The sequence below is a fragment of the Rhinopithecus bieti genome, unplaced genomic scaffold (assembly GCF_001698545.2).
Source record: "Rhinopithecus bieti isolate Rb0 unplaced genomic scaffold, ASM169854v2 scaffold_11964, whole genome shotgun sequence".
Lineage (NCBI taxonomy): Eukaryota > Metazoa > Chordata > Mammalia > Primates > Cercopithecidae > Rhinopithecus > Rhinopithecus bieti.
Window position 1 is genome coordinate 865,179 of NW_016807677.1, and position 21,496 is coordinate 886,674.

At 49.1% G+C, this 21,496-nt stretch overlaps 1 protein-coding gene across 2 annotated transcripts; it reads right to left on the minus strand.

Annotated features, from left to right (window-relative positions):
• Positions 1 to 1,446: 1,446 nt before the first annotated feature.
• On the minus strand, positions 1,447 to 16,805 carry IL10RA (interleukin 10 receptor subunit alpha). 2 transcript variants are annotated; one of them, XM_017883076.1, is made up of 7 exons: positions 16,625 to 16,805; positions 14,546 to 14,666; positions 13,430 to 13,608; positions 9,529 to 9,698; positions 8,795 to 8,945; positions 7,234 to 7,355; positions 1,447 to 4,229 (listed from the first exon to the last, which is right to left on the minus strand). In XM_017883076.1, exons 1-7 carry the CDS (start codon positions 16,689 to 16,691, stop codon positions 3,303 to 3,305), a joined length of 1,737 nt encoding a protein of 578 aa, XP_017738565.1. In that variant the 5' UTR covers positions 16,692 to 16,805; the 3' UTR covers positions 1,447 to 3,302. The 2 variants fall into 2 exon arrangements, with proteins under 2 accessions (XP_017738565.1, XP_017738566.1); XM_017883077.1 differs by lacking the exons at positions 13,430 to 13,608; positions 14,546 to 14,666; positions 16,625 to 16,805 and adding an exon at positions 12,973 to 13,101 and having other exon boundaries at positions 1,451 to 4,229.
• Positions 16,806 to 21,496: the final 4,691 nt, after the last annotated feature.

Sequence of the window (21,496 nt, forward strand, 5' to 3'; positions counted from 1 at the left end):
ATATTTACACCTCAGGGGCCTTTTCCATGGGGAAGAAGCCATCGCTAACACCTCATTTCCAGGAGAAAATGACCAACACTACTTTCCTTTCCAGTCTTGACAAGGAGGGCTCTAGGGCAAAAGCCTGAGCAGGTCTGAAATCGTGTGGTATTAGTCAAGTTCTCTGAAGATGATAGGATCAGCACTTCCTCAGAACTAGTTATTTTCTCAGAATGAATGGGTTAAGGCAAGATTGGAGATGACACAGGGCAAAAGAGGTGAGGTGTCCCCAGTTACCTTCTAGGGGATCCAGGTAGGACAAAGAGAAAAGCATACCCAGGGGCTGGGCGCGGTGGCTCAAGCCTGTAATCCTAGCACTTTGGGAGGCCGAGGTGGGCGGATCACGAGGTTAGGAGATTAAGACCATCTGGGCTAACATGGTGAAACCCTGTCTCTACTAAAAATACAAAAAAAAATTAGCCAGGCATGGTGGTGAGTGCCTGTAGTCCCAGCTACTCGGGAGGCTGAGGCAGGAGAATGGGGTGAACCCAGGAGGCGGAGCTTGTAGTGAGCCGAGAGCCGCCACTGCACTCCAGCCTCGACGACAGAGTGGGACTCCATTAAAAAGAAAAGAAAGAAGAGAAGAGAAAAGAAGAGAAAAAAGAAAAGAAAAAAGAAAAGAAAAGAAAAGGAGAAAAGAAAAGAGCACACCAGGAAGCTCAGGCCACGGGCCTGGGTTTGTTCTACCCACTGGGCTGAGCATGGGGAGAAATTCAAACCCACATGGGGTTTTTCATGGACGGAGCAGGCTGCTTCTAGAATAGAGTGCAGAAGACTTCCACACTTAGGAGAACCACCGCTGGGACACACCTCCTGGGTGACGGGAGCCAGGGACAGGGCTCCGGAGACAGAGCTCCGGGGAGGTCCGGTTTGCTGTCTTCCTGGAAAGGAGGGATTTCCAGGTTCTTCTCTCCACACTGTCAGAACTCACATCCAAAACGTTGCATTGTGCTTTCCACTGTTTCCTTTTCTGTCTTCTGAAAGAGCCCCGCTGCATACTCCTTATCGCTTTCATTTTCACCTGCTTCCAAGAAAAGCTGTCCATTTCTCTTTACAGCCTTAACAGCCAATGACAGCTATGTGCACATGGGGACCACCACATGCCTGGCACCATGTTAAACTTTTTATGTGCAATTTCATTTAAACCTCACAACATCCCCATGGGGAGTTGTCAACTCTACATGACGAGTGGGGAAATGAAAACCTGGAGAGGATAAGTAATGGGCCCAAGGTCACAATACAGGTAGCACAAGGACTCCCTGGGTCCGTCGGATTTGAGCCTGAGTCCTCAGCCCTGTTTCCTTAAAGTGACATCACACATCCCACCCATTATTACCCTCCTCATTATCAACAACCGAGTCCTCCATGAGCCACTGTGCCATCAGCAATCTGACTGGTTTCACACAATTCCTGTGGTCTTGACAATTTATTGGAATAAAAACCATGTATTGTTCATTGACAGAGTTTTGTGTTCAAGGCACATTCATACCCATTTCCTCAGCAGAACCTCACATCCCTATGGATTAGACAAGTCAGTCATTATTTTGCAGATGAGGAAACTGAGGCTGCAAGAGGATAAGTGACTTCCCCAAGGTCACAACCCTGGGAACAGCAGAGTCAGAGCTAGAACTTCAGGGCTCCTGAGATATCTAGAATTCTTTCACTGTGCAATGCTGCCTCTCCAATAAATAAAGGAACAAAATAAATAAATAAAGCTTTCAAGGGAACCCTGAGGAATCCTCCCTCAAGCCTGTCTCCAGAGGGAGTTCAGTTGCCAGACTGGCACCTAAGAGCACTCTGGCAGAGGGGTAGGGGTCATGGCTGGATTCCCTGGGCCAGAATGTGTTTTCAGAATGCTCCAGAGAAAGGCAGGGCTCAGAGATGACTCTGGATGGCACGCACAGGCCTGTCCCCTCACAGCTTCCATGCCTGTGGACTGAACTGCCTTTGTTTGAAGACAGATTCCAAATGGCCTATGGGGAGGCGGGGCCCATAATGCCCCCTTCTGGGGCCGTGTCTGATACTGTCTTGGCATGACACCATGGACTCCCACTGGATCTGTTAGCCCCTGGCATGAGAAACAAGCCAGCTTGGTAGTCCGTGGACAGTATCTACTTTCTCCCAGGGCCAGCTTGGCTAATACCCAGCAAACATGGAGGACCCCCTAAAGGTGGAGTATTTATTTCACAGAAGGGGAAATTGAGGCCCTCTGACAAGTGGCTAGTCCAAAGTCACATAGCTGAACACCAAGAAGGCAGGGACCCCAGCCCAGTGCCCAGTGGCTTATCCTCTGGGTCTGTAGCTGGACATTAGCAGCAAACACAAGCACAGGCCTCCAACCCTGACTCTCTGGGGCTGGCATGAGCTGGTGCCCAAGCCCAGAGGCTGCCCAAAGGGCTGAGTTATGACCAATACAAACAACCATGGCTCTGGAACTTGTCAGCAAGACGGTGGGGCAGCAGGGTGGGGATGTGAGTGGCTTGGCCACAGTCAGTGTCCCAGGGGGGTGCCACTCCATTTGCTGGAGAGAGGGAGATATTTGCAGATGGGCTCCACAGGTACCCACCAGAGGGATGGGTTCTGAGCTGGAAGCCCCATCCGGGGTCTCAGCTCCCTTTGTCTCTCCCCAGTGAATCATCATGATGCGTTTGAGTATCCAGAAAATATATACCTTAAGATCTTCCAGTGACAGGCTTCCTGCCTCAGAGGCCTGATGGGGGGAACCCATGTGACCATCCCAGAGATCAAACTCGGCCTCCATATCCTCCTTTTTCCCCTAAAAACCACGCCAGAAGCAAGGCCCTGAAGCTTCCATTCCCATAGCCCTTCTTCCTGCTGGAGGCCCTGATGCTTGGGTAGCCTAAGCTGGGAGGTCTGGCTCTGAGCTGACTTCAACCTGGCGGCCTCACCACAACTCCAGAAAGCCCCATGGTTCCCCTGAGCAAGTAATCCTTTATGATACAGGAAAGAGTTCCAAGGAGGGAGACGGTCCCTGCCTTTCTCAGCTCTGCCAGAGTCTGCAGGGCCTCAGTCAACGGAACAGGTCGGTGCCCCCCACACTCTGCACTAGCTCAGTGAGTTGACCTCCTCCTGCCCCAGGCATCCTGACCAGCCCTGCAGGGCCTGACTGGGGCTGTCCCCAGTGAACTTGCAGAAAAGTGCCCAGACTGCCCTGTGCCTTACTTCGGCCTTGGTTGCCCCTCCTCCTGGTCCAGGCAGAGGAGCAGGCATGGTTAAAATCAAAAGCAGCCTCTCAGCTCGAGTCACTCACTTGAGTGCAGGCTAGAGATGAGGGGCAGGGTAACCAGGTCTGAGTTAAAGCTGCCCAGGAGACCACCTGGGGCTACCACACAGCCTAGAGGGGCAAGGTCATGGGCAAAGCTCCAGTCAGATGTTCCCAGGTCACTGCAGCTGCTCAAGGCCAGGAGTGACCATTCCTCAGTGGGCTGGTTCCACTGTTCAGTTGGGGCCCCCGAGGAAGCCAGAGTCATTTCTAGGGGATCCTGTTTCAAATAGCCCTTGGCCAGGGCTGGTGGATGCAAGCCTGCCTTGTCATCCAGGCATCCCCTGAATTTGGGCCCAAGGCCACCTGTCAGGGGCAATTCTTCCTCCAGGCAGCCTGTCTTGGTTGCCTTCTCCTCAGCGCATCTGGTCTGCCTCAGGTAGCCCCGGAATACCACAGCAGTTGGGTCTTGTTCCGCAGGCACCTCAGGCTCTGGGGGACTGTCGTGGCCCAAGGCTGAGCCACCCTGTGTGTCCCCAGCCTGGCCCTCAGAGTTTTGAACTAGGCCAATGCCACTGTCATCCTGGCCCTTGCTGTCGCTCCCCACCTGCTGCTCCCAGGTGGGCCCAGTGCTGGGGCTCAGGCTGGGCTCCTGCAGGCAGATCCCGCTGTCCGTGCTATTGCTGCTACCACTACTGCAGCTGTCGCCCAGCTCAGGGGGCTCTCCATTTCTCAGCGTTCTGTCAGCCTGGGGGTGAGGGTCAGGGAGGAGGAACTGGGGCTCTTCAGTCTGCAGGGATGGCTTGGTACTGCCAAAGCCACTGTCCGTGCTGCCATGCAGGTCCGAGTTCCTCAGCTCTGGTGACACCTTCAGGAAGGCCTCCTCATCAAGCGGGTGGATGGTGTCTTGGATTTCTGGGGAGGGACGCTGGCTGATGAAGATGAAGGCGTTGGGCTTCTTGAAGAGCTGGGGAAGAGAGGACAGAGTGAGAGAGGTGGGAGTCACCTTCCAGCACCCATCCCAGTGCTGCCGGGGAAGGCCAGGCCCAGGAGGAGAGCTCAACGGAGGGGACTGCAGTCTTAATTACACTGCAATGTGTTCTGTTTTGTTTTCAAATCCAGCTTTCCTCCTAATGCTATTCCCAGTTTGGCTCAGTCCAGATACATAAGAAGTTTGTATTCTTGGGCCCAGATGGAGTAACAGGCAGAACCAGGGTCTGCTGAGCATGGTGAAAACTATCAGGTGGCTCCATCCACAGTGCTTTTCAAACCTGAAAGCAGGCTAGACCCATCTAGAAGCGTGTTTCAAACTTTTTTGATGATGACTCAAAATCAGAAATAAGTTGCATAATGACTTGTATATATACCCATATGTAAATAACTGAAACCAGTTTCACAAAATAATACTCATCATTATGAGCTGTGCCACATATTTCTGCAGTTCTTATTCTATTGTATCCTAGTCTATGCCCTCCTGCCCATTTCATTTTCTAAAATTCTGGATGTGAGACACCAAATTAATTTCTCTATTCCCTGAGTCATGACTCACACGAACATGGTGGCTGCAGTGTGGGGCAGTGGCACAGGTGTGGAACTCGCAGAGAAGGGGCTGCTCTCTGTTAATTGCCAAGGGTTTTAAGGAAGTCACATAACCCCTCTGCCCTAGCCACACTGGTGTTCTTTCTGTCCCAGAACACATCAAGCACCAGACTGCCTCAGGGCCTTTGCACATGCTTTCCCTCGTGCTTGACATGATCTCAGCACTTTATATGGCCGTGTCCTGTTCATGGTTTAGGTCTCAGTTCAGATGTCACTTCTTCAGCAAAGCCTTCTTGAATACCTTGACTAAACCAGCACTCCTGCCACTCTCTCCACATTAACTCTGTTACTTCTTCCTAGCACTTTGTTCCTAGAATTATTTTACTTGTTTGTTTTCTGTCTCTCACCATACACACACTCACTTACTCCACATTCCCAAAAGAACACAAACTCCTTGAGGGCAGGAACTATCTAGTGTTGTTTACTACCCTGTCTCCAGAGTCTAGACTGAGCTGGCACACATTAGGTCCTCCTAAGGTCTGCCGATGGATTCACTGACTCATGGTTGCACATCTGCCCTCATTTCCTTGGTACATGATGATTCAAATGCAGCTCTGATTGGTTGAGTCCCTATTCCTATCACATTGTTTGGTGATTTAGGATGTGTCCTCTAGAGCCAGACTTCATAGGTTCAAACCCCAGCTCTGACTCTTATCAGCTTTGTTACCTTGATCAAATTACTTCCCCTCTCTGTGCTTTAGCTGCTCATCTGTAACATGGAAATAATGACAGAACCTGTCTCCTTATGTTGTAGTTAATGTGTCTACAGTGCTTAGAACAAAGTGTGGTACACAGAAGGTGCTCAATAAATATATGTTGAATTGAACTTTACCCTCCAATAATTCTGTAAGAGAAATATTATTACCTCTATTTCCTAGAGGAGAAAACTGAAGCTCAGAGAAGTTAAATGACTTGCGCAAACAGTAAAGAACACATGTGGAATTCATCCTCAACTGTCCTGATTTGAAATTCCTTTCTTGTCCAATAATACTTACCTTGATGAACTGTTGAAAGATCAGATCAAACAAGCTAATGAACGAGAACAAACTAATGAATGTGCCAATGCTCTGTGCATTAGAATTTATTCATGTGGTGATGACTACGATCATCAGATGAAGGGAACTGTGTTATATTTATCCTGAAGAGAAAAAACCCTCAAGGACAAGTCAGTTCTGTGATCCAAAAGTACAAAAGGGGCAGGGTGCGGTGGCTCATGCCTGTAATCCTAGCACTTTGGGAGGCTGAGGTGGGCGTATCACTGGAGATCAGGGGTTCGAGACCAGCATGGTCAACATGGGAAAACCCCGTGTCTACTAAAAACATAAAAATTAGCTAGGCATGCTGGTGGACACCTGTAATCCCAGCTACTCGGGAGACTAAGGCAGGAGAATCACTGGAACCTGGGAGGTGGAGGCTGCAAGTGAGCTGAGATTGCGCCACTGCACTTGTCTCTCTTCTTGTTTTCCCTAGAGATCCCAGGATCCCTCTGGAGATTCCCCTTCCAGTTGTGGGGCCCCTGCCTTGCAGACGGAGCTGGGTCCTTCCCAGCTGATCCCTTGGCCATCATGCAGTAGTGCCAGCTATGCGGGCTATGGTGGGCAACCTTCAATGTGGCCTGAACTCCAGGCCAGAGACAGGCCGAGGTTTGGAAAATGCTGCCCAATCTTTGCAAGCTGAGTTTTGGAGGCTGGCTTGCCGCAAATGTATCATTTGTCAGTACAATGTAGCAAGAGGACACACTCTGGGAGGGGAGGAGGGCTTGGCCTCCTCCATGAGCCCCTCCCTGCCCCAGCCCGCATCCCCTCTACAGTGGCCCAGCATCCCCACCACCCCTCAGCGTCCTCTCTCCTCTGGCCCACTCTGATAGCAACCCAAGGACCAGCACTTCTGGCCTTTCCTTCTTTCTCTGTTGTGGAATACCCATGGCCACTAGCTGTGGGAAAGTGGGCTCCATCCCCGACGCTTCCTGGTTGTGTGGCCCTGTGTATGTAACAATCTCTCTGTGCCTCAGTTTCCTCACTTGTGAAAAGGGGTTAAAACTGTGCCTCATTATCAGAGATGTAATGCACAGGGGCTAGTCCATGGCCAGCTACTAGTAGATCATACCAAAATGGCTCGTGGTCATTGAGGTTTGTGATTCCATGTGTCTTATCTGAGCTACTGGACGGCAGCATTCTTGGTACTGGGCTTCATGCTCACTTCCTCCCTCTGTCCCCATAGTGCCTGATGAAGGTATCTCCCAATTACACCAGGGCTGAGAGCAGAGGCAAGCTGAGGCAATGGACTGTCTGGGAGGAAAAGAGCTCCCTGCCCTCCTGGAAGCTCTGGTGTGGCTGGGAAGGATGGGGCAGTGACCTCCTTGCAAGACTCACCAGGACCCTGGGCAGCTTCTTTCGGCGCCGCACATACAGCTGGAGGGCCAGGCAGTAGGCCAGGGCTCCGGAGAGCAGCAGGACAAAGGCAAAGAAGATGATGACGTTGGTCACGGTGAAATCTGCAGGCCAAGAGAGATGTGTTTGTGGCCTGGCCCCATGGAGCATGGTGATTCTGGTCACAGGACTCTGGTCCCATGAAATCCATTGGCCACTGTCAGGAACCATTCAGTGGCCCAAGGCAACCTACAGGCCACAGCTCTAGATGAGTCTAGGTTTCTGTGAATCCCCACCTGGTCTTCCAAACCATGCCCTGAAGGATTCCCTTAGGAGATGTGCTGACTGCTTCCAGCTCTCTGCACACGACTCTCATCACAGCAAACAGAACAGCGAGGCAGGATGGTACAGCAAGTAAGAGTCGAGGCTCTGGGGGCTGCTAGATCCGGGTTAAAGTCCCAGCTTCACCACTTACTAGCTGTGCAACTGTGGACAAATTACTTACTCTCTCAGAGCCACCAACCTCATAAGGTGGTTGTGAAGTACACAGCACTGACCATGTACCAATACCATGAGATTCTTTTAACTTTTATACTTATAGGAGGTAAATACTATCATCAGCACCATTTTTACAGATTAGGATCCTGAAGCACATAGAAGTTAAGTAATTTTCCCGAAGTCATATACCTCAAAAGTAGTAAAGCTGAGATTTGAACAGAACTATTTCATGTATCAGTGAAAGAATGTATGAAAAACTTTCAAGGCTGCCTGATACCCACTTAGTGCCTTACTCTGCATTGAGACTTAAATGACACTGAGCTGTTGAGTGTCCTTCATAAACTGAAATTTGTTGCAGATCTAGCAGGAGTCACTTTTGTCTTTGCCAGACCCTGCCCACACTGGACTGGGCCCTCCCAGAGCACTTACTGTTGGCCTGATTCACTGGGTGCTGGACATCTCATCAGCTGTCCAGAAAGAGTTGCTTGTTACAGTCTCCTCTGTGCACACTGTATCTCCCCAGCCGGGAAGCGAGATCCTCCTAGGCAGGACCGTGGCCTCCACGTCCTCTATTCTCTCCCTCCCCCTACAGCCCCGGCACCTGACTGACAGCCTGGAGCAGTATTTGCTGACATTAGCAGCTCTGGTAAGGAGCGGAGCAGAGTAGGGGAAGTAAGGAGAAGCCCTTTGTATCCCTGGCTCTGAGGAAGAACAGCAGAAGACCTTAACAACAGGAACTAGCACAGCTGACTGAAGATGGCCTGGGGGAGGGGGATGTTGTTGGGAAACATCGCTGTGCTCCAGTGGGAGGATCCTAGATCACAAGAGACCTGGTTCTGCCACCAAGTCCTAGCTGTGCAACCCTAGGAAGTTGCTAATACTGAGCCTCAGTTCCCTCATCTCTAAAACGAGGACAGTAGGACCTCTCTCCTGTTAAGGATGCAGAGTTATATGAAGCAGCACCTAACACAGTGGCTGGCACCAGCTTCCCGGGTGCACGCATTTTGGATTGCACCAGGCCCTCCCAGTCTCCCTTCCCATGCTGAGAGCAGCCCGGCTGACTCACACTGCCTGGTGAGGGAGACGCACTCCTCTTTAGACCACATCCCCTTGTTAGTTCGGGAGGTGACAGATGGTTTCACCTGGACACAGAACTCTCCCACTTCTCCAGAGGTTAGGAGGCTGAAGTTTTCATGTTTTACTTTCTTGTGTGTGAACTGGAACAAAAATGATAGCAATTAACAAAATCATTTTATTTCACGGCACACAGACACTGAGAGCTGGCGGGCCTTTAGAGGTGATTTCAGCCAACTCCATTCAGTATCCTTTGTGTAACAACCCCCACAATTACCAAGGCAGCACATGATCTCTGTAATGACCACAATTTTATTTTGTATTTTAAAAGAAAAAGCAGTGTTTGATAGATGCTGAAGATCTTCCCAGAAGGCGCTGAAATCAACTGTGGTGGAGAGGAAAGAGGGTGGATTTCGCAGATGCCAGCTCTCCCATACCAGGGGTGCCCTCTGTTAGCTTACAGAGCCTCTCAGAGCCATATTGCTTCATCTAGAAAGGCTCTGGGGTGCCCAATTGCCCTAGTAGGCAATGCCTTTGAGGAGCATCTCACAAGAGCATAGCTCTGAGGGCTGAGGTGGGTTCTGCTCCCTCCTCTGCTCACCTACCATCCCAGACCCTCCCTTTAGTCCACAAGCAAAGTTCCTAATGGCACACAAGGGTGCTTCCAGCCCAGGGGACAGGGAAGCCAAGGGAGCTCTGGTTCTGGGGCCTTGGGGAACTCCATACCGTAAAGTTTCCCGGCACCTTGCGAATGGCAATCTCATACTCTCGGAAGTGACTGAAGATGCTTTCATATGTGTCATTTTCAGGGGCCATCTTGGGCCTGGGGGGCTGAATCTTCCCGAGGATGAAGCCATTGTGGATCTCTAGCTTCACACTGCCAACTGTCAGAGTCACTAAATGGGGTGGAGTAGGGGGGCAAAACCATGAGACCTGAGGGCTGAGGAGGGCTTGGCTGTTCCCCCCCGACTTTGCCTCCAGAATTAAGCTTAATTAAAACCTAGGCCACAGGTTTGTCAATGCAGCAGGATATAAGGGCATCTTGGGGAGCACATTAAAAATACATATACCCTAAAATCAGATGCATCAACCAATGGAATATGATGGAGAGCCCAGAGATAAACCCACAATTGATTTTCAACAAAGGGGCCAAGAACACACAATGGGAAAAGAACAGTCTCTTCAATAAATGGTGTTGGGAAAACTGTATATTCACAAACAGAACAACGAAAATAAATCTTTGTCTCACCCCTTACATAAGAATCAACTCAAAATGGAGTAAAGACAAATGTAACACCTAAAACTATAAAAACCACTAGAAGAAAACCTGGGGCAAAGTTCTAAGATGTTGGTCTGGGCAAAGGTTTCTTGGATACGATCCCTAAAGCACAGGCAACAAAAGCAAAAATAGACAAATGGGATTGCATTACACTAAAGAGCTTCTGCACAGCAAAAGAAACAATTACTAGAGTGAAGACACAATCTATGAATGGGTGGAAAATATTTACAAATGTACATTGAATAAGGGGTTAATAACCTAAATATACAAGGAACTCAGAATACTCAATAACAAGAAAACAAATAAACCTGTTTTTAAAATGGGCAAAGGACTTGAATAGACATTTAAAAGAAGACATACAAATGACCAACAGATACATGAAAAAATGGCCAACATCTCTAATCATCAGAGAAATGCAAATTAAAACCACAATGAGATACCACTTCACATCTGTTAGATTGGCTATTATCCAAAAGATGGAAGTAACAAGTGTTGACAAAGATGTGGTGAAAAGGGAAACCCTTGCACGTCGCTGGTGGTGAATTTCTCAGCCATTGTGGAAAACAGTATGGATATTCCTCAAAAATCTAAAAATAGAACTACCATGTGATCCAGCAATTCTCACTACTGGGTATATATTACTTAATTAAGAATTAAGTAATAGAGTGCTTGGGATTTTCTTTAAAATGCTAAAGTAAATTTCATGGGGGGATATTGATGACCCTCCCCACCACCAATTACTTTAAAATTGGCCTAGTGTTTGCAGTTACTAAAGATATTGAAATTAGTGTATTGAAGAGATACCTGTATCCCCCGTTCACTGCAGCATTATTCACGACAGCCAAGATATGGAAATGCCCACCAACAGATGAATGGGTTTTTAAAATGTGGTATGTGTATACAACAGAATCCTGTTCAGCCTTGAAAAACAGGAAACTGAGGCCTGGCCCAGTGGCTCACCCCTGTAATCCTAGCACTTTGGGAGGCTGAGGGGGGTGGATCATTTGAGGTCAGGAGTCCGAGACCAGCCTGGCCAACATGGTGAAACCTCATCTCTACTAAATATGTAAAAGTTAACCAGGCGTGGTGGCACGTGCCTGTACTCCCAGCCAGTCAGGAAGCTGAGGCAGGAGAATCTCTTGAACTCGGAAGGTGGAGGTTGAAGTGAGATGAGATCAAGCTATTTCACTCCAGCCTGGGTGACAGAGCAAGACTTTGTCTCAAATTGAAAAAAAAAGGAAACTCTCATTTGGGACAACACAGATGGACCTAGAAGACATCATTAGCGAAATAAGCCAGGTGCAAAGAGATAAATACCGTAAGATCTCACTTAGGTATAGAATCTAAGTAGAATTATTTTAGAATTCGATTCATAGAAGTAGAGAGTAGAAGGGGTTACCAGAGGCTGGAAGGAGGCAGGTGGGGGAAGTGAATAGGGAACAAGGAGATGGGTACCAAGTTACAGTGAGACAGGAGGAATAAGTTCTGGTGCCTATTGCATGGCAAGGTGAATGCAGTGGTAATAATGGACTGCATATTTCAAAATAGCTAAAAGATAATATTTTAAATGCTTCTGGCACAAAGAAATGCTAACTATTTGAGGTGATAGATATTCTAATTACCTTGATTTGATCATTCCACAAGGTATACATGTATTATGTATACATAACACTGTACCTCATAAACATGCAGAATTATTACTTGTCAATTAAAAATAAAACAAAAACTTTTTTAATAAAATGTTTTCAACACTTTACTGTTTTGTTTTTGTTTATTTGTTTGTTTTTTTGAGACAGAGTCTCCCTCTGTTGCCCAGAGTGGAGAGCAATGACTTGATCTTGGCTCACTGCAGCCTGTGCCTCCCAGGTTCAAGTGATTCTCCTGCCTCAGCCTCCCTGAGTAGCTGAGACTACAGGTGCATGCCACCAGGCCCCCTTCATTTTTGTATTTTTAGTAGAGATGGGTTTCACCTTGTCAGCCAGATTGGTCTTGAACTCCTGACCGCAGGTGATCTGCCCACCTTGGCCTCCCAAAGTGCTGGGATTACAGGCATGAGCCACCGTGCCCAGCCCAACACTTTACTGTTAAGCATAATATTTATGGTAGGTGTGTGTAGATAGATACCTTTCTACAGGTTAGGACATTTTCTTTCTACTTTAACTTCGCTTAGTTTCTCTTTAAATGTCGTTTTCTTTTCTGAATAGTTAATGTGATAAATTGCATTGATTATATTTTTATGTAGAAATTTTGGATAGACACAAAAGTAGAAGAGAATATAATGATTCCCAAAGTCCCAGCTTTAGTAATTGCAAACACTAGGCCAACTTTAAAGCAATTGGTCGTGGGGGAGGGTCATCAATATCCCCCCATGAAATTTACTTTAGCATTTTAAAGAAAATCCCAAGCACTGTATTAGTTAATTCTTAATGACTTACGTATGTATCTCTCACGTATTACACCTTTGTAAATATAACTACCATGCTGTTATCACCTGTAACAAACAAACACCTAGCAATATGCCCTAAAAACCATTTCATATACAAATATGGCAAGTTCCTCAAAATGTCTTTTATAATTGCCTTGCTCAAATCAGAATACAAAGAAGAACCAAATATTAAAAAAAAAAAAAATACAGATGCCCTGGGCCCATTCAAGACACAGTTAGCTTGAATTTCCGAGCCTGGGCCCTGGAAATAGGTATCTGAAACACCTTTGCTGGGAAATGCTTCTGCACCAGCTGAGCAGTGCCCTGTGAGCAGCCAATGACCTCCCAGACCATCGGCTCTAACTCTGAATCCTACAGCAAGGTCTCCGTGCACACAAAACTTTCTTAATCCCAACTGGTGGGATGCAAAATCCCATTGAGTTGGGGGCTTATCCTTTCCTCTTACCTCTCCAGAAAGGGATCCGTAACTTCTCCTTAGTAGCACTTCCCATTTCAAAGGGATGACCCCTGGGTGTTCACCCCTAAAGAAGCGGGGGACTCACCCGAATTCTGCCTACTGCTTGCTGCCCTATGCTGAGTGTTCATGGATTCGCTTCCTCTCCCTGAACCCTCCCTCAAAAAAGAAGTTCACAGGCCTGGACCTGATGACTCAGCTGCCCCAATCCACCCCAAGACCTCTCTTCTGTAAGATAAACAACTCCAGTTCTCTTTTAAATTTTAAACAACTTGAGCTATATTTTATCTAACGTTCTCCAAAGTCCTGCCCTGTTTGGGCAACTAGCTCTCCAGCCAGGGAGCCTGGCTGACGTGGTAAGCGATGGTAATAGACAGAAAAGCTCTAGACTAGAGTTCCTGGCTGGAAGGGACTTCAGACATGTTCTAAGTCAAGGGAGGAAAAGCACCTTCATCCACAGAGAAGCGGGTGTTGGTGACGGTCCAGTTGGAGTGCCGGCTGCCATCCACAGCACGCACTCTGGCCCGGTAGCCATTGCTGCGGTACAGGTCCAAGGTCACTGCGGTAAGGTCATAGGACAGGGCCTGGCTACAGTTGGAGATGGAGTTCCAGGGCTCTACTCCATACCTGAAGAGATACCAGGTTAGGCACTGGAAAGGAGCCTGTGCTCAATCCTACCTCCTTTCAGGGAGATGCAAGAGGCCAGGAAGAGAGCTCCCACAGTGGGAGAAACTGGGACAGACCTCAGGCTATATCCTCTAGTCCACGGCAGCTCATTGTGAGGGGTCTCCCTTGGTCCTGGGACCCTGTACCAATTTCCATGTGGTCTACAAGATTTTTAGATAGGAATACGAGTAGTCCCAGCTCTTCCAGAAAGCCTTGCTAGCTCCTACAGCACAGCCCAGTCTCTCCCTTCACATTGTGTTTGCAGTCATTAGGGTTCCCCTGTTGTCTGGCTATACTGTGGATGCTTCTCCTGCTTTTCCAGTAAGACAGAAAAGCCTTGGAGGCCGGAGGTGGTGGCTCACGTCTATAATCCCAGCACTTTGGGAGGCTGAGGTGGGTGGATCCCCTGAGGTCAGGAGTTCAAGACTAGCCTGGCCAACATGGTGAAACCCCGTCTCTACTAAAAATGCAAACATTAGCCAGGCATGGTGGTAGGCTCCTGTAATCCCAGCTACTAGGGGGGCTGAAGTGGGAGAATTGCTTGAACTCAGGAGGCAGAGGCTGCAGTGAGCTGAGATTGCACCACTGCACCCCAGCCTGGGGGACAGAGCGTGAAGCTGTCTCAAAACAAAACAAAACAAAAGAAAAAAAAGAAAAGCCTTGGTGCAAAGGCTTTTCTTACTCTGGAGTGAGCAAAGGCGCTGGCCTTTTCACCCAGAGCTCCGGGCACGTTGCTTAGCACAGGAGTCTCAATCAGTACTTGTCAACTGCTGGCTTTGTGTCAGGGGCCCTCAGGCACTCACTTCATTAACAAGGCAGGTATCTTCCCATACTAGGGGAGTAGGGGACTAGGCGGGGATTCACTCCTCCCTCCCCTTCCCTCTTCCCCTTTCCTCACCTCAGGAGCGCCACTTCATAGCAGGTACTTTCAGACTGATTTGGGATGGGTGTCCAGTGGAGGATGTGGTGGAAAAATTCTGCTTCAAACCACACAGACGGTGGGCTGGGTAGCTCTGTCCCTGGGGAGAAGAATGTCAGTACCACAGCTGGGAGGGCCCACCCCCAAAGGATAAGGAGGAGGCTGGGGATGGTGGCAAGGAATATAACAGCTACCATTTCTTGAGTGCTTTACTATGAGCTGAGTGCTGGGCTAAGTACTTTACATATGTTCCATTTAATTAGCACAGTAGCCCTACACAGCAGGCATTGATGACCCCAATTTTATCAAAGAAGAAAGGCAGGTTCAGAGAGGCTATGGCTCACCTGAGGCCAGTGGAGCCACTAAGGGGCAGAGTGGGCACATGAATCCAGATATGTCTGATTCTAGAGCTAGTGTGTCTCCCTAAATCACTGTCCTGTACTGTCTGTGATCAGAAGCTGCAGTGGTGGCTGAGAAGAGCCAAGCTGAGTCTGATGCCTCCCAGGGAAGAAGGCAGGGGCCAAGGGCTAAGCAAGTTGGCAATAAGCTCTCAGATGTGTTAGTCCCTGGCTCTGCCCAAACCCTGTCTCTGCTCTAGCACTATTCCTAGGCCTGGCCCCATCCATCCCCACACCTGGTCCCCACCCTGGCTTGGCCCAGGCTCCAGCTCAAAGCCATCTCATTAAGTACACAGACAGCCCGCTTGCTGACATCTGTCTGCTTCTCTTCACAGTTCTCCTGGGCTCCCCAAGCTAAGTGCTTGCCTCATTCCTTAGTTTCTAGAAGGGCTTTGCCTGTAGCCAGATGCCCAACCCCTGGCTGGGCAAGGACAGAAGGAATAAGTCAGCTGTGGCTCTACACATGACTGAGGACATCCCCACAAGTGCTGGCACCCGTAGCTCCCAGGCAAGATACTCAATACCAATTCCTAGCTCCACTCTCCCTTTACCCCTAGGACACACCATTCACCATGGGAAACACTGCTGAACCCATTGTCTTCTTTGTAAGAATGCAACAAACATTTCTACTTTAAGAGTCTTGCTGATTAAGCAGACTGAAGTATGTGCAAGGCCAATGGCTGGTTGATTCCCCTTCTCCTTGACCTCTAAGTTCTCTCCATTTGACAGCGACTCGGCTCCACTCCCTAGTTTTCTAACTTCTCCACATCTCTCTAATCATGCACCTGTTTTTTATTTATTTATTTTTTGGGGGATGCTGTCATCTGTCTCTTGCTTTCTTTCTTATACCGTCTTTGATCTTCGCGTCAGTGCCTTGATTTCGAAACATTAGACGGAAAGTGAAAAACGCAGGGAGTCTTTGTGGTGTTTGGGCTGCACGTCCCGGACTCAACTCTCGATCACGTGAATGGCTGACTGCATGTTTTACTTTGTATTTTGGTGTCATGAAGAAGCAGTTTCGGTCATTGCTCTCTGTCTCTGCTCTTGGTCCCTCCAACTCCGGGCTCTTTCATTCTCTCTCTGGGGTTTACTTTTCTTAGTTGCAGAAACTTTGCCAGAGAACTGCCTGGGTTAGGAGCCTGAACTAAGGGAAGAGGGAGGCAGGTGGCAGTGGGAGTGAGTTGGGGGCTACAGGTGGAGCACGGAGGATCAGATCGGGGAAATCAGGGAGGGATGAAGGTGAGATGGGAGGAGAACAGAAAGCGGTTAGTTGAAGGACTAAGAGAAGGGAGAGTCAGAAGATCAAATTTATTCCCCAAGGGGACAAGAAGTCCCGTCATTTGAACCTAAACAGCACAAAACCTAGATCTAAAGTTAAGGCTCATGGAGAAGTGGGTGGATGATGAGGTTTGCGGGGTGGGGGTTTGGCCTTGAACATACTTCTCTATCCTTCCCAATCCGTCAGTTCCTGTCAGCCTCAGCCTCCTCCACTTACACAACAGGTAAGCCTGAGATCCAGGTTTGCCAGAGTAAGGGAGCCCGGCCCGGCACCCCTCTCCCCAGAGGGCCAGCCAGCCAGGGCTCTCCACTGGATGGAGAACTTTAACGGAGCGGGCGCGGAGAGGGCAGGGCAGGGAAGGGCCGCGTCCCAGAGCCTTACCATGAGCGTCTGAGCCAAGGCGGCGACTGAGGAACGCCGCCAGCAGCACTACGAGGCGCGGGAGCATCCTGGGCACGCCGCATCGTCCGGGGCCGGAGCCCAGCCGGCCTGCGCGCCTCCAGCAACCCTTGGGCTGGGACTGACAACTGCGCCGTCCGCTCCGCCCGCGCCCAGCCAGGCTGACGTCCGCGGGGCGTTGTCTACAGACGCCCCGCCCCCGAGGCCGCGGATGGGGAACCAAGTCCCGTAGGGAGCCCGCCTGGGGCAAACCCGAGACTGTCCCGGGGCGGAAGCGGGCTCCGGCCACCCCTCCTTTCCCTTGCCCCTGGGCCTCCAGTGCCTTCGGGTCAAAGTGGTCCGGGTAGCCCGGCTGGCCGTGCGTGTGTGTGTGTGCGTGCGTGCGTGTGCAAGTGTTGGGGAGCAGGTGGCCAGGCACAGCCTCGCCCCTGAGTGCGGAAGGTCGGGTGAGGGCGTCCGACCCGCTTTTGCTGGGCATGCCACGGCTTGGCGTTGAAGATGTGGCCGCGGCCGCTCCAAATGGGGAGGAGGTAGTTGCAGGCGCTTGAGGGCAAGGGCGCCAGGACGGGGGTTTGGGTCTTGGCGTTGCCCCAGGGCCTCCGTGTGGGGGTCTGAGGACACCGATGAATGAGTACTACGTAGTCACCTACCTAATTGTTGGAGGGGGGTCTACGACTAAGCAGTTTATGCAGACCTGCCCCCAAAGTCCCAGGAAACTGAGAGGCCCAAGAAAGAGGCTTTTAACCAGCAGCTTAACAGCTGAGCCTCAAACCGCGATTTTTTTTTTTTAAGACAGTCTCGCTCTGTTGTTGCCCAAGGTGGAATGCAGTGGCGCGATTTAGGCTCACTGCAACCTTCGCCTCCCAGGTTCAAGCGATTCTCCCTGCCTCAGCCTTCCGAGTAGCTGGGATTACAGGCATGCGCCACCAAGCCTGGGCTAATTTTTGTATTTTTGGTAGAGACGGGATTTCACCATGTTGGCCAGGCTGGTCTCGAACTCCTGACCTCAGGTGATCCACCCTCGTGGCCTCCCAAAGTGCTGGGATTATAGGCGTGAGCCACTGCGCCTGGCCTTAAACCGTGTTTTAGACTTAGTTTTTCTTCTTTCCTTTTTTCTTCCCCCCCCCCCGGGCCTCAAGAAATCACTTTGAGATAAACTGTGTGTATGTTACCTCTCATCTTAAAATACAGCCTCAGGATGTGCTGTGAACATCCACTCCCTTTCCTGTCCCATACTGTACTCCCGTGCCTTATGCACAGTTATTTACCCACGTGCTTGTTAAGCACACGCTATGCTCTTATCTGGTCATATATTTCCTTAGATGCCTCAGGAGATGCATCCTGATGGGGACCAGGCACCTCCGGAATTCTCTCTCCAGCAAAAGCTTACTTCGGGAATTGAACATATACCCTGCTGAAGAGTAACTAATTTATAACCTGGCAGGATCCACGATTGCACCAGCCCCTCCACCAATTAAGACCATAATTAAAGAGGACCACCCGAACAAGTCATGCTACCTGGCACCTCCTAACCTCACCCTTGCCTTTTCTGCATTTCAGATCCTTTCTTAAAGAACCCCTGTGCTCCCCCCGTGAATTGAAGAGTGGAATTGTTTGCTGCTCTTCCCCTGCTAGCACGGCAGCTAGCAGATTTTCCTTTAGTATCCATTCTTTCTACAAGCAGCAAGAGCCAGACCCTTTTGCAGGTTACAGGCTGACACATCCAGTTCCTTCGAAAAAAACATTTTGTAAGGACATAAACAGAAGCCATGTTTGTGTCTCCACGCTTCACTCCCAGGCCCAGGGTAAACAGACCATAGGCGAAGGGTGATTCAGAAAAGATGTGTAGGACAGTTGAAGTATGGTAACATCAAGGTTATTTGACCTAAGGGCCAGATTTACAGTAAGTGCTTGCACTTACACAAGGAGCACTTGATAAGCTGGGAATCTCAGAGGCCTTCTGGGAGACTCCAAAGCCAACATGGCCAAAACTGTGGATTAGCATCCAACATGGAGTTGCTTTAGCCTCCATAAGGACTTCTCCCAGCCTCTTTTGGGTTTCCCTCACTTGCTTGAAATCTGATATTCAGACCAATTTTTGTGTTGGGTAATAGCACTACTGGAGTGCTGGGTAACACCTCAGCCCACCCTCAGTCTCTCACACCTCTGTGTCACTTGGCTCATCTGAGGCCATCTCCAGGTGAACCAAAGAGGTGCGGATATGGGAGACAGACTGTCCATCACTTTTTCTTGGAGGCTGACCCCTGCTTCAAAGAGTGTGTGTGCATGCACTTGCAGTCATATGATTTGCAGTGGCCAGTCTGTGGATTTGGATTTCACTGTGGTGTGGAGCACGTGTCTGTGAGTCTGTCTGTCTAGTGCATATGCGTGCTTGGGACTGTGTGTGCATCCCTGGAACTCTGCCCTTTTTCTCAGAGAAACCAAAGAAGAGGGACTCAGGACATTTCTGACCAGCAACGCCCCGCTCCAGGTCTGATGCCCCACCCACCCGGCCACACCCCACCCTGCCTGTATTGTAGTTTGTACCTTCATTTGGTAGTTCTTGTTCCTGAGCTCTTGTCCTGTGTTCAAGAGGAATGAGGATTCGCTGACAGTTGAAAGGTGAGGATGGGCAGAGAATAATTTTATTGAGTGATGGACCAGCTCTCAGCAGAGAGGAGATGGGGAGGGGGGTGGTTCCCCACCCCCATAGTTGGGTGTTTTTTTTTTTCATTGTGGCTGGGTCCAAGGCTTTTTCTGGACTGAGAATAGGGAGCTGATTGGTTTGTGAGTATGCAAAAAAGGTTAAAGTGAAGACACCACTCAAAAGTAAGCACAACAGTGTAGAAAACCAGTTAGGAAAGGGTAGGTGTATGTAAAATAGGTGAAGGGTGGGGATCAGTCAGAGAAAAATGTGCCAAATGGGAAGACGGGTTCTCAATCTGGTCCGAAGATTTAACTCGTAGCTTGGCTTTCAGGTTTTAAATTGTCTTCAACTTGGAGGTGGCGTTTCACCAGGGATTCACCCTATCTGCCTAGGCATTTGACTGCCTTCTGTAACTATCACCTGCTCCTGGGAAGTTTCCCTGGCAGTGCCCAATGCCCACATGGAGGGCCTTATTCACTGCAGCTTTTGAGAAAGGGCCCCAAACTTAGGTGTATGACACCAGAACTGTGCGTGGTCTAGGAGTTAGTGAGGCATTATCCCCATGGTTTGTGGAGATATAATTTCCACCCTATTTCAATATTTTCAGAGTGGAAATCTCTCTGCCCAGTGGCCTGGACTGAGAGTGTGCCAGGTTGGCTGGGGATGGGAGTTGGGAGATCCCATCCTGTATCTAAGAGTCTACACTGGGACTAGAAAGACCTCACTCTTGATGATACTCAGCGAAGGCAGGGGTGCCTCAGCTACACGGATGGGGGAGAGTGGTATCTGCAGGGCTGCCAGGACACATGATCAGCCAGGGCCACCCTCAGGAGACAGCTCTTGTTGCCACACCCCCAGATGAGTGGAGAGGGCAAGCCCCAGGCTTTTTTAATGTGTGAAGATTTTTTTTATATTCTCTGTTGCTCAGGTGAGAAATTAAGATGGTAAATTGCTCAGGGGTACCCTGTCATGACCCAAGGGGTGTGGTTGCCTTCTGAAACAACTACTTAGTTCCACCTGACCTTTTAAAAGAGAAAGACACTGTGATGTTTCTTCCTGAACTTTTTTTTTTGTAGACAAGGTCTCTCTCTGTTGCCCAGCTGGAGTGCAGCGGCACAATCTTGGCTCACTGCAACCTCCACCTCTCAGGTTCAAGTGATTCTCATGCCTCAGCCTTCCAAGTAGCTGGGATTACAGGCACCCACCACCACGTCTGGCTAAATTTTTGTATTTTTAGTAGATACGGGGTTTCACCATGTTAGCCAGGCTGGTCTCGAACTCCTGACTTCAAATGATCTGCCTGCCTCAGCCTCCCAAAGTGCTGGGATTCCAGCCAATGCACCTGGCCAGTTCCTGAACTTGTCTTTACTTTTATTTTTTGTTGATGTATAAGAGTCTTACACGTTACCATTTTGAAGGAGAATCAAAATTTTTAATTTGTTCATATGGCAATATTTACTGCACACTCGTTGTGGGCCAGATGCTGTCCTGACGCTAGGAATAAAATGATGATCACAACTAGGTCCCTTTCCCCAAGAAGCAATCTGGCTAGAGACAGAAAGTGAACAGAGATTTTGATACACAGTGGTAAGTGCGCTGGGAAGGCAAGTACAGCCTGACGTGGGGACAAAAGACACGGGTACTCAACCACACTTGGGATAAAAAGATAAGGAAAGCTTCCTGAAGGAGGTGGCATCTAAGTTGAGACTTGAGGGAGGAATAAGAGGTAGCTAATGAAGAGTGGATAGGGAGGGTATTCCAGACAGAAGGAAGTGTTTACTTGGAGATGAGGGAATATGGCCCTTTTTAAGAACCCTGGAAAGTGGGTAAACTGGCATTCTTGTTTTAAGATGAGAAAACCACAGTGGCTAACACGGGTTAATACCTTGCTCAGGGCAGAGCCAGGATTTGAATGCAGGCTATTCCAATGTATCGTGCTGCCTCATGGAGAGCACCCAGAATAGGAGTTATGTCAGGCATGTGATTACTATACTTGAAAAGGAAGAAAAAGAAACACGGAACCCACATGTTTACTTTGTTTTGTATTCAGTGTTCTGAAAAGTCTACCCTAAAGTTCTGTGAATTCTGGTATTCATGCAAGTAGAGAGACATATGATAGGAAGCAATCATTAAAGGATATTCTCTTTTTAAATTTTTATATTTATTTATTTTTTGAGACAAGGTTTCACTCTGTCAGCCAGGCTGGA

Bases quoted from the DNA above. Each gene is read 5' to 3' on its own strand.
- IL10RA (XM_017883076.1), bottom strand. From the start codon at position 16,691: ATGCTCCCGCGCCTCGTAGTGCTGCTGGCGGCGTTCCTCAGTCGCCGC. The intron at 14,667-16,624 runs GTAAGGCTCTGG...TCTTCTCCCCAG, and splicing joins CCTTGGCTCAGACGCTCATG to GGACAGAGCTACCCAGCCCA. The intron at 7,356-8,794 runs GTGAGTCAGCCG...CTTGGCCTGCAG, and splicing joins CGTCTCCCTCACCAGGCAGT to ATTTCACCGTGACCAACGTC.